This window comes from Phocoena sinus, chromosome 1, assembly GCF_008692025.1.
Source record: "Phocoena sinus isolate mPhoSin1 chromosome 1, mPhoSin1.pri, whole genome shotgun sequence".
NCBI lineage: Eukaryota > Metazoa > Chordata > Mammalia > Artiodactyla > Phocoenidae > Phocoena > Phocoena sinus.
The window spans coordinates 72401762-72413773 of record NC_045763.1 but is presented as its reverse complement, the minus strand read 5'-3'; the positions used below and the strand labels follow the sequence as shown (position 1 = coordinate 72413773).

The 12012-nt window shown below is 35.3% G+C and overlaps 1 protein-coding gene across 17 annotated transcripts in view; it reads right to left on the bottom strand.

Annotated features, from left to right (window-relative positions):
• Positions 1 to 12012, bottom strand: part of ADGRL2 (adhesion G protein-coupled receptor L2) — a 177470-nt gene that overhangs the window by 34590 nt on the left and 130868 nt on the right. For 15 of the 17 annotated variants that reach the window (XM_032633476.1, XM_032633545.1, XM_032633526.1 and 12 more), the window contains 4 exons: positions 5779 to 6069; positions 4900 to 5003; positions 3875 to 4060; positions 43 to 226 (listed from right to left, as the gene is read on the bottom strand). In XM_032633476.1, the coding sequence (XP_032489367.1) occupies positions 43 to 226; positions 3875 to 4060; positions 4900 to 5003; positions 5779 to 6069 (765 nt within the window). The remainder of the gene's footprint in view (positions 1 to 42; positions 227 to 3874; positions 4061 to 4899; positions 5004 to 5778; positions 6070 to 12012) is intronic. The other 2 variants (XM_032633566.1, XM_032633506.1) reach the window with 1 other exon arrangement.

The window sequence follows — 12012 nt, the reverse complement described above, 5'->3', positions numbered from 1 at the left end:
ATCTTCTAAATCAAAATTAAACCTGACAATAGATTCACTCACCAATATTTTCTGTGGGCATTGAGACCCTGGTTGGTTCTACGAGATTGTCAGCCAGGACAAAAGCTCCTTCTTCCAATGTATCCAGTAGCATTGTTGCAGTATGTGCTTGTTCAGAAGAATTCATGTGTTTCCATGATTCCAAAGCTTCAGGTCTCAGAAGGTTGTCCACTGTGTCAACAATTGCCTGCATCCATTAGAAAACTATCATTAGTTTTCACTACTTCTAGTACCAAGGTGATTTTCAATCACTGACTAGTGACAACTGTAATATTTATCTGTCATGATGATTTACTCTTATGGAAGAACACCTGGACAACATATATCTGGCCAACTTGATGTGTGACCCTTTCAAAATAGAACTAGCTGAAGATCAGTAGACTACTATTTGATTATAAAGACTAAGTATAAAGAGATGACTCGTTTCTGTTTATCTAATCATATTTCAATTGTTGCAAAGAAATAAAGCCAGTGTCAGCTCTTAATCTGAGGTATTACCCCTACACGCATGGTCACTCCTACATAAAACCTCAAGACTTAAATGTTCTAAATAGAAAACACTGGTGTCTCTAGAGTAGCCTAATACCTATGCTTGAAAATAAAACCATATTGTTTTTTGGAACCTGAACTAAAAATAATAACCAAAATTGTGCCTTATAACATTGTCTACTTATTATCATTGGGAAAAAACCAAGGTGATTTCAAAGTGTATAAGTTATCTGTGAACATTTTCAACTCTTCCAATTGCCTGGCCAGCTAAAAAACACTCGAGAGTATACCTTAATTCATAAACAATCATCTGTTTTTAAGGAGACCAAGAGAACAGTCAAAATATTTAAAACCTATACTAATAATTTAAGAAAAACAGAAAGGCAAAGTAAAGTCTTAATAAATATCCAAGTTATAAATATTCATATGTGTAGGTTTAGTTTATTACCACGTAAAACAACATTAAATAAAAATGTAACCCGGTCAGTTAAGCAATTGAAGGCAGGCTTTTGTACTGATACTTACTGTAGCTGTACGCTGACTATGGCTTGGATAACTGAAATCACTGAGTTTATTTACTCTCTCCCATTTACCTAGCCATAATGTGTCATTAAGCCCAAATATCAATTGTTTTGATCTACTGATAATCACTGAGAAAAAAAAACACACTCTACAAAGAACAACAAAAATTGCTAGTTTGAGGTACTATATTGAAATGAGCACGGGGAAAAGTTGTTTGAGGCTACTGTCAGAGTTAAGATTAATTAGCTTAGTCCAACTTAATATCCTCGTTCTGTCTGCCACGTGAGCCACCACGACCTTCCTAGCAGGTAGAAGATACTCGCAAGTGGCATTAAAGGCTTTTTTCTCTCTGATGGGAGATAGAATAGTCAAAATGCTCACACTGATACTGCTGCAGCCATTAACTAGAATGCAACAGAAATTGGTCTGCTGAGGCCAGATTCATTAGTCACCAAGAAATACAGACTGGAGCCTCTAATCTAAGTTACAAATGAATCCTCTGTCACAAAGCAGGAACTCGCTTCATTTGCACAGTGTAAGTCAGCTTCTGATTTGTAACTTAAGGAGTTTTATTAGCTTTATCTGAACACAGAAGCTCACTTGAGACATACTGAAAATGACACTGGTCAGAAATTAAGGTCATGCTGAAATTTACTACCTATACACATAACTCACTGATGGCATGCTTTTATTAATTTGTAATGCTCCTTAGTTATTACTAGTTGTATTTTTCTAGTGGAATCAAAATGATCATTAGCCTAATCATATTCCTGAAGTAGTCTCCCTGCCAAAGAAAAAAAGCTATTCTATTCCCACTGAGATATATGTCCTGGGCAACATACTAATTATTACATTTCACACATTAACTAATACCTTAAAGGTGAGCTGAAAATTTCCGTACAACAAATTCTATACACTTCAGTATCTATTTCTTTGCCCCTATTAAACAGGCTAATAAGGGACTTTCAAAATATTACCACCTAAAAACAGACTTTCCCACTGCCTTTTCTTGTAAAGTTCTCAGATGCAGCAATGTCTATCACTCGTTAGTGAAATGCTGTTCTTTTTTTCTAGATCTTGCCAACTAAAACTGGTGAAGTCATATCTTTTGAATAATCTCTATTCTACAAAACTTACAAAGTTCTTTTGTTTTGTTTTCATACATATACAGATTAGTTCTTCAAGGTTTGATTGACTAGGAATATGGTCCCCAGATGAGTAGGGTTAGAAAGTAACCATCCCCAGCAAAAGGAACTTCTTTATTATTTGGATCTACCACACAGAACTGGTTTGGCATAATTCCACTGTTAGCCTCACCATGTTTCCTATTTTACTTGGATATACCAGTGAGAAAAACTGGCTGCAGTGGACAAGGATTCTGAGCCAAACAGTGGCTTTCTGTTTCTATCATCTCGATAAAAACCAACATATAACATATATCGAGAGCACTGTCACATTATTTATATTTTATTTCTAGTAACCCATCCCCTTATCAACCTGATTCTAGAAATGACTCCAAAAAATTTCAAGACAAAGCCTGTTTCATTTAAGAGTACACCACAGAGATAAGAAAGCAGTGACTTTTTCATGCACATACATTATGACTACACAGTCTTTGATATGATAAACTGCCAGGAATATATCATAGCTGTTTCACTCAAGTTGTTTTTCAATCCACAGAGATGACGACAGGAAATAACGAGACTTTATGATAACTTTCCAATTCAGAGTATATTTCATTAAAATTCTTGTATGTTTGGATGAATGGAAAAACAGCAAAAATTATAAAAATAAATTATTTGCTTATTCTGAGAGTAATAGACCTGTGAAAAGCCAACATTTGTACAGCTGATATGGGGCACATTATATAATTATCAAAGACTGAAATACACTGGATCATGCAGCAAGATGATAAAGCGTAACAGGTAGCTGAAGAAGGGAGAAAGCAGGGTGACAGCACAGGGGAGATACCTTAAGGTAAGCCCTGCATGTCTTCTCTCGTTTTTGGAGCTTTTTAGTAAAAGAAAAGAAAATCAGAGGTTAGATTTTTATCTGTTGAAAATTGAGGAAAGAAGAAATCCTCAGAAATTAAGCTGGTGGTCCTGAGCTCAGCGTTTATTATGTACCGTAATCCTCTGGATTTTTGTGAGTCTATACTGATTGCCAAGATTGTGTATTCAGTTTTCAGCTGTATTTTACTAAACATGATAATCCAAAGTATCTTGATAAACCTAGAGACAAAGTATGTGATGAAAAGGAAGAAAAAAACCATAAAACCATTTCAGCCACAGATTTCAGATTCATATGAATTTCATATAAACACTTTATAGTATGGTTAAAATAACTATCAAATTTTTGTCAAGGTAGGAAAAATTAGTAGCACTAACACACTATACTCCTAGCAAAGGAAACTTGTCCTTCTCTCAAAACCTACCACTGAAAACAGTATTTCAGTGGCTAACATTCCTATATGCATCACAAATTTCTTACAATCACAAGAGTTGACTGTATTACTATAGCAGTTGTGTAACAGAATCTCTCCCAGTGGGCCTTCCAAAGTGAGAGTACTGACCAAAACCAGGCAGATGACGTTTACCACCAACTAAAATCTCCCTCAGGTAATTAGCGGCATTTGGGGGGTGGGGATGGGTGTGCAGGTTGCTTCTTTCCCAACTATAATTCTTTCTTGAGATATGAACCAAATTAGAAGTTCTGTTTCTATGCGTTTGTCCAGGGGGCCAAAAGTTAGGCAGTTAACTGCTGGAAGAATCCAGAGCAGCCATACAAAACATCTAATTGAAAATAACGGAAAATTTCTACCTACCTTGTTATAACTCCGTCCAGCTGAATCCTTTTCACTAGGTTTCAGTTCCTGCAGCTGCGCATCAAGAATGTCCACCAACTGCTCCATCAACCTCACTGAAGAACTCACGTCCCCAGCAAACACTGGCCCTTTGGTATGTTTAGCCAGTTCATTGGCAAGGCTAGCGGCGTTTTCTCCACTTCTGATCTGAAACGACAGTTTACACTATCTCAGTAAGATTTCTTGTTCTGTTTGTGGCTTCTTATTTTTTTCCCAAGGATCTTTGTTGTGGTGAGAAAAGTATTTGCAAATATGTCAAAATCTGCAACTGAGACCAATGACTTTCTCTTCATTTCAGATGATTAAAGATTCTTAGATCCTCAAAAAAATATACTTAATCAGACATTTTAAAGAAACAAAAGGTAAAAAACAGAAATCGTTTAAAAATTTTTTGAGATAGTTCTCTCATTTCACTGCAACCATTTAAAACTGCTATTTAAAAATCTTATTTATTCCAATGATCCAGAAATTTAAGTGAGAATGTAATCACTTACATTAGTGAGGGCTATTATCTACTGCTTGCATTTTAGAAAGGTAGATGGCAAAGGAGAAACTAAAATGTCACTGCATTACAATGTAATATTAAAGTTACTAATGCTTTTTAAAGTCATTTTTCTTATTCTATCATAATCATCTGCAATATGAACATCTGCTTGCATTCTGTGGATTCAGTTGCAAATTAATGATACTTGATTTATTAGGCCAATACACTATTTGTCTTACAAACATCAAAAGAAACAGAACTAAATATGAATGAAATTAAGCAACTATGTACTCATTAAAAAGCTTAACATAGAAAACAGCATGCCCTAAAACATATGTAACTTTGAATAAATAGTTTACAGACAAAGCTATGCATAATTTTTTACTTTTACACTGAACAAAGAGCAACGAAGCTGGTTTTAACATACAAAGCTAAATTATTTATGTTAGAAGTTAAAGCCCTTAATCACCAATGTGTATCATATTAAAAGGTTCCAACCAACCTTCTGAGCCAGCTGATTTACCCAGTGTGAGGTACAGTTGCTAAGATCGGGGCCCCTAGGGTTCCATGTTCCAGTGGAAAGCATGCAGAGATACGAGGCAGTGCCTACAACAGATGTAGAAAGCAACAGTGAAATTGAAACCATTTTTTCTGCATGCATTTGGGAAATCAGCTATGATGATCCTACTCCGTGTGTTAAATTTTGAATAAACATTAATGGAAGTAGTTGACAATAACTGATGAAAAGTAGGGTATAATACAGACTATAAACAGTAAATATAAAGTCAGCACAGAAATATCAGACATTTACAGAAAACAAACAAAAAGCCCTTGATTTTCTTGGGACTCATCCAAAATGATACATTGCAATGAGAAAGACAGCTGTAAGGAAGCCTCACTAGAGAATCCATGGGCAAAAATCTCAGGCTTGACCTAGGTCTTTAAGAGGGAGAGAACTTAATTCAGTGCCTGACCTTAAATGACTTTTACAGTTTAAAAACCTTTAAGTTGTCTACATGTGCTATATTACCAAAGTAACAAAAACAACAATGAAGTTAGCTATCGTAAATATCTCTTTCCTCAAATAAAATCACTTCTGTGTAATTCAGAACCTACTTAAAATAAGTTTTTGTTTGTTTGTTTGTTTGTTTTTTGCTGTACCCAGGCCTTTCACTGTTGTGGCCTCTCCCGCTGCGCAAGACACACAGGCTCAGCGGCCATGGCTCATGGGCCCAGCCACTCCGCGGCATGTGGGATCTTCCCGGACCGGGGCACAAACCCGTGTCCCCTGCATCGGCAGGCAGACTCTCAAGCACTGCGCCACCAGGGAAGCCCCTAAAATAAGTTTTAAAATGTATATATAGTATTTGACAGGAAATACCTCTCGTTCCCTTGGGACATGGTCGTTCAACCATCATTCCCCTTTGTGTCTGAGGCCACCTTATCCCCCTTGTGTCTAATGCTTCACAGAATCTCTCTGGCAGGGGAAAAATATTTGTCACAGGAGGAATTTTGGTTGTAGAAACTGCTGGAGGTGGTTTTGTCCCTTTGCTTCCTTCCTGAGATCCAGCTACAGTTGTGCTCATGGGGCCTTTCTGTGAAGGGCTTGTGGTTGATACTGTGGTTTTGAACATCTCAGCTGAAGAAGTTACTGTCACAGCTGTGGTAGGCACTACGGAAAAAAGATGAGTATGTTAATCTCAAACACACACTTGCACTCATATGTGAACGTGTACGCACGTGCACACACACACACACACACATACACACAACCCCTACCCATCCAACTACCCCAACACCAACAAAATGAGAAATTAATGAGAATATCCATAGCGTGGGAGGAAGAATAAATCTCTTCATTTATTCCAATTTATTCATATTGTTGGCTAAGCGATGGCAGTTTAGGATTTACCATAGATTTTGCTCTATGACTCTAATTGTGCTAGGCTTACTTCTCAATGAAATATTTGATAATAAATTTTATGTACAATTTCATCATATATCATGTAACAGGAAATGAAGGGCAGTTTCATATAGAAAATTTCAATGTACATATCAAATACATTATGTCATATCAAATACATTTAGAAAAATCCGTTTCTTATATAAATTCATACTCTGAAACAATAAAATTCAAAGTATCAACAAAAGTCTAACCATTACATATAATTAGGACAATAGAAAATTTCAAGTCACCCACTCTGCATCTTGAAGGAAAACAAATACTGTAACATCTTTCCACCCAGCAGCCATTCTTGCTTGAGAGATTTTTGAGCATGCCTGATTAGACCCAAACAGAAGATAAGCTGGGCATGCTTGTGCTGTTTCAGTAAGGAAACATCTGAGGCTTCGACATTTTTACTTTTGAAAACACAGGTATGAAAAAGAAACTACTTCTGGTCAGAGGTTACAATGCAATCTCATATCAAGATAACGGGTTCGATCAAATAATGCCTAATTTGAAAACAACCCTACATATCCTACTGACCTTTAACAGAGAGTATAAAAGGATTTAAAAATATAAAAGTGGATTTAAGCGTAGAAATTTTAAAATAAAAAAAATTTAAGGTTATTTTGGACTTCCAACATTACTTTTAAACTGTTAAATCCACTAGGTTAAAATAATAATGGAGCTTAATGTTTCCCTCATTAACACTTAATTTAAAAAAAAACCAACAAAAATTCTGTCAGTAGAACTTTAATGGCACCATTTAAAATCTATTAGGTGATCACACTATAGTTTTATCAACATTTAGATTACTGGCTCTTAAGACCTTGTAAATATGATGCCTTAAATTTAAATTGAGTAGAGCAAACTAAAAATAACTAATTTTTAAGATAATCTTATAAAACATTAACTTAATTTATGGCTTTGCTATACATAAGAAACAAACTAGAACATTAAAAATTCTTGGAAAACAAGTTCATATTATCACTGATAATATTAAGCTCTGGTCCATAAATAGTTTACATAATTCTGACTCTATGACAGAGTATGCTAAGTTTATCAGAAAAAGTAGTGTGTACTTGTTTCTAGTTCTTTAGTAGTGAGAAACTTCTTGTTATCAATAAGTGCAAGACACACTTTTTACACCCTTTTTTCATTCTATCACAAGAGAAACTTCTTAAGCAATGTTTTATTTCCAGGGCATCAGTTACTGACCATATGAGAGAAGCCTGTGTACATTAGCCAAGCATCATGCCTAGCCAGCTGCTGCAGAAACCTATTCAAACCTGTTTATCTTTTTCTGTAAAGCGCTTCCCTGACATCCTGTTAAACCTCATAATTTTCTTTTGATTACAATGCAGCCAGGCTTTCAGTGCTTTCTCAATTAACATTTGTCAAAAGCATCACAATCTTTTGCAGAACTGTCAAGTGAATGCTGCTGAATGAAATCTAAAAGCCGGGGGCGGGGGAATCCGGAACAAAGAGAAAAGGGCAGAGCAAAATGGTTTAGTGCTACACCTTCTGATGTATCCCTTGACACTGTGCTAATTAGTACATATTTAATCACTGAAATATGTATTAACAATACTACAATTAGTGATCTGTTTGCTGAGCATCAGTAAAGATTCATAATAAGTGAGTGAAGGTAGGCAATAAAATGACTTTTATTAAATGCACAAAATTTCATGCAACATTCTATACCATATTTGCATGTGTCATTGATAATAAAATTTCATACCTTTTTACCTTTTGTTCATCAAACGAAGTTTAAAGGGAAGCAACACATTCTTCAAAGGTAAACCAATGAAATATTGGGGTATCATGAAAATAAACATGAACGTCAACTTTAAGTGGCAAAATGAAACCCTTTAGGAGGACAACTATAAGATTTTGCAAGGCCAAAGCTTAACAACTTCAAGGAAAGCATTTTTTTCTAATTTTGAAGCTAGAAATGAAGAGGTATTTCTAAAAATTAATATTTCTTTCCCTAGGTGAAGACAGGTCACAACAGGGCACTCCATGATGATAAAAGCTTACACTTTATTCAGCATTTATGTACCAGATGCTGTGCTAATCACCATTCATGGATCATCAGATCATCTTATTTAATCCTTACCACAACCCCATGAAGTAGGCACTATGATTATCTTCCTTTTACAGAAGAGAAGACTGAGCCATGGAGGAGGTTAAGCAATTTGTTCAGGTTCACTTGTCCATACTCTTAAATGTTATGATCTTACTTTTCTAGATAAAAGATTTTCAGAGACTCTGGGAAAGTATGGCACCCTACTAAGCAATTTGCCCTTATTTTGGAGCATTTAACTGACACTGTGTTCTGCATAAATCTTTAAAAGAAGAAAAAATGTGGGAACATAAGATACTGAAGCAATAAAAAGTTTCGTAAGGAACCGTATGTGGCAAAAGGCTCAAAACTCAAGAATATCCTATAAATGGTAACAGAAAACATGGCAACTCACAATAGACTTATGTCATAAATCTAAACCCTACTTTACAGAGCCTGTCCCAAAATTATCAGGTGCCATATCAAACACACAGATTAAATGACTTAACATTCTACCTACCATTTATTATTTGAGTACAGAGATGTAGAAACGGTGCCAATAATGCTAATAAACATATTTAATAGGTACCCATGAAAATTTCAACAAACACATACAGAATGGTTCAATTTACTACGACAGTATTTACTAAGAACTTGCTAATTATCACCAGCTTTTTCCTGTGTGAAAAGATTTTAAGGACAACATGGGTTGTTATTTCCCTCTTCCAAGTCCCAAAACTCACCCATTATTCACTGAATGAACTCCAGTTAGAGTGAGTCTGTAGCCTGGTAAGGCAAAATTGCAGATTTATTAAATTTACCCTTATTCGATGTCTACAAACACTGATCACCTTTTAATTAGCATCCATTATCAGTGGGAAGATGTTTTAAGAAATCTGTATTCTACACTGAACACTTCCTAAGTAATAGACCTAACTGGCTCTCTTGATAAAAAATTTCCCTCATGTTGTTTAAGTGTCATACTTCATTATTACTCTAAGACAGATATTCAGAAACTGTCAAAACTCAAGACACAATATTTTTCGATAATGTTTGGGATATCAAATCTGAAGACAGATTAAGTAAATATATAAATCAATTCAGATTAAGACATAGAAAAGATATATATGATATATCTTGATATATGACTGAAATGGGATTTTTCTAAGCCCATTTTATAGAGAAAGAAAGTAAAAGAGGAAAAACAGACCTAGTTCAAGGAAATGGAGCAAATTAACTATGCTGAGATCACAAAAAGCTAAAACTTTAAAGAAAAAAAGAAAGATGTATTTGAAAACATTATCAAGGCCAAGCAATAATGTACTTGTGCTGTTAGGAATGAAAGGCTTGGATTTATAAATGGGGAAAAGTATTGAAGCTAATACAGTGTGAAACAGTCCGCAATGAAAAATTATCTATTTTACAGCATAATGTACACTTCAGCTATATACGTGGTAGCAAAGCCCGTACATAAGACTTGCTGACAGTGGCTTACTGGTTTGACCTAAATGTATGAGCCACAATAGTTCTGCAATGCCCCATCTACATGCAGTTAGATAACAGCACATATCTTAGATGAGCGAGGCTGGAGTCTCTCTAAAAGCATTTGAAGGTAAATTATAAAGAGCACGTGAATAAGAGAATACAATTCAAACATCAGCAAGAAATTTAGGTCAGATAAAACTTTGTACCACTAAGGGTTTAATAAGGGGTCAATACGAATTTTCACTTTCTGAGAATATATAAGAATGGTTAACTATTTTGGATAACACAACACAGCTGTAGGAATGCAGTTACCACATATGGCTAAGTTTCTCATTTTCGAAGCTGGTAACTTTTTTCCAAAAAGCATCCAAATTATCAAAGATTCTTTCATCTGAAATGGATCAAGTTATTTACTAGAACATAAGCCACATGTGGAAAATGACATTTTTACTCATCTTGTATTTTATGAAGTACTCTGTGACAATCAGGGAGGCAATGATTCCTTGTTGAGCTGCATCTGTACTCAACTTTAGGTGCTGCCTGATTATGAATTTACATTTTTAAAATTTATTTTCTATTTTTTTCTAATGGAGGGAAAGAGATTTACTGCTACCCAAGATAAATTTAACAGCTGTGAGGGTAATACAGGTTACAAAAAAGATTAACACATGTATCTTCACAGTGTCAAATTTTGTCGATTACTGACCTTCTGCCTTTTACAAACCTATAGGATAAAGGAGAAGCATAGTACTAGCGTTTAGAAAAACAACTGAGATATAGGAACCATCCCAAATTGCTAGCCTCAAGAGAAAAAAGATAGGTCTGAATTTAAAAATAAAGAATACTATGGGGCTTCCCTGGTGGCGCAGTGGTTGAGAGTCCGCCTGCCGATGCAGGGGACACGGGTTCGTGCCCCGGTCTGGGAAGATTCCACATGCTGTGGAGCGGCTGGGCCCGTGAGCCGTGGCCGCTGAGTCTGCGCGTCCGGAGCCTGTGCTCTGCAACGGGAGAGGCAACAACAGGGAAAGGCCCGCGTATCGCCAAAAAAAAAAAAAAAGAATACTAAGACTATCAACAAAGATTTTTATGTCCTAACAGATTTCATTGTTGAAAATTTAACAACGGGACATTGCTGCAATTTTCACCCAACAAATTCTAGACATACATGAATTAGAGAAAAAGGGGGCTTATACTAAGTCATATGTCATTATTGCCCTTATGTTAAGAAGAAAAATCACATATTTTTGTATTCTATAACTCAAATTAGAAATTCAATTACAAAAGGCTTCTGCTTTTGAGGTCCTAACCCTATGACAATATTTAGAACTTAGTAACATTATACCCTAAACTATGTGTGGGTGTATGTAATTGTGTTTAAGTGTGTGAATGTACACTGCTTTAACAGAAGAAAAAGATGTTAATTTATGTTCCACCTTGTTGAAGAGACTGATTTAGTCACTCCAAGGAACATTCTGGCTCCTACAATTTTGAAGTAACTCAATAATATGATAATTCTAATTAACTCAGAAAACTGAAATAATTCAGATCTTTAAAACACAAATATTATTGCTCAAATAGAAAAGACATAATAAGTGCAAGCTCTATAATAATATATTAAGAGGTCATTCTTCTATCTTCTACCTCATATGAGTATGAGGTAATCTTGCTTTAATGAAATATCCAAAACTTCATTTACCCTCAAAAACTGTTCACTGCAGAACTGAATTAACTTGCTAAACTAAAATATATTTCCAAAGATTTATAAAGTAATGATCCTACATAAAGATACCTAAAGAGAACACAAATCAAAAAATGTTAGTGGATTTGTCTTCATAAATCAACGCTTGGGATCATTTAATGCTTAGTCCATGTGTAACAGTTAAAGTCACAGAAACACTGACCTAAAACAGTCACAAATTTATTGGGAAGTAAAAATGTGTTATTTTACACGATGATCTAGTAAGATGTTAGATGACTCCTTCTCCTACCCAGAGAGCAGAGGCCAAAACTTCAGAATACTTATGCCTGGCATTGTACATCAAGCCTAGCAATTCTCCTGGGACTTCCTAACAAAAATTTCCTTTAACCACTGGTGCCAAGAAGTTAAAAGGTCTGCACAT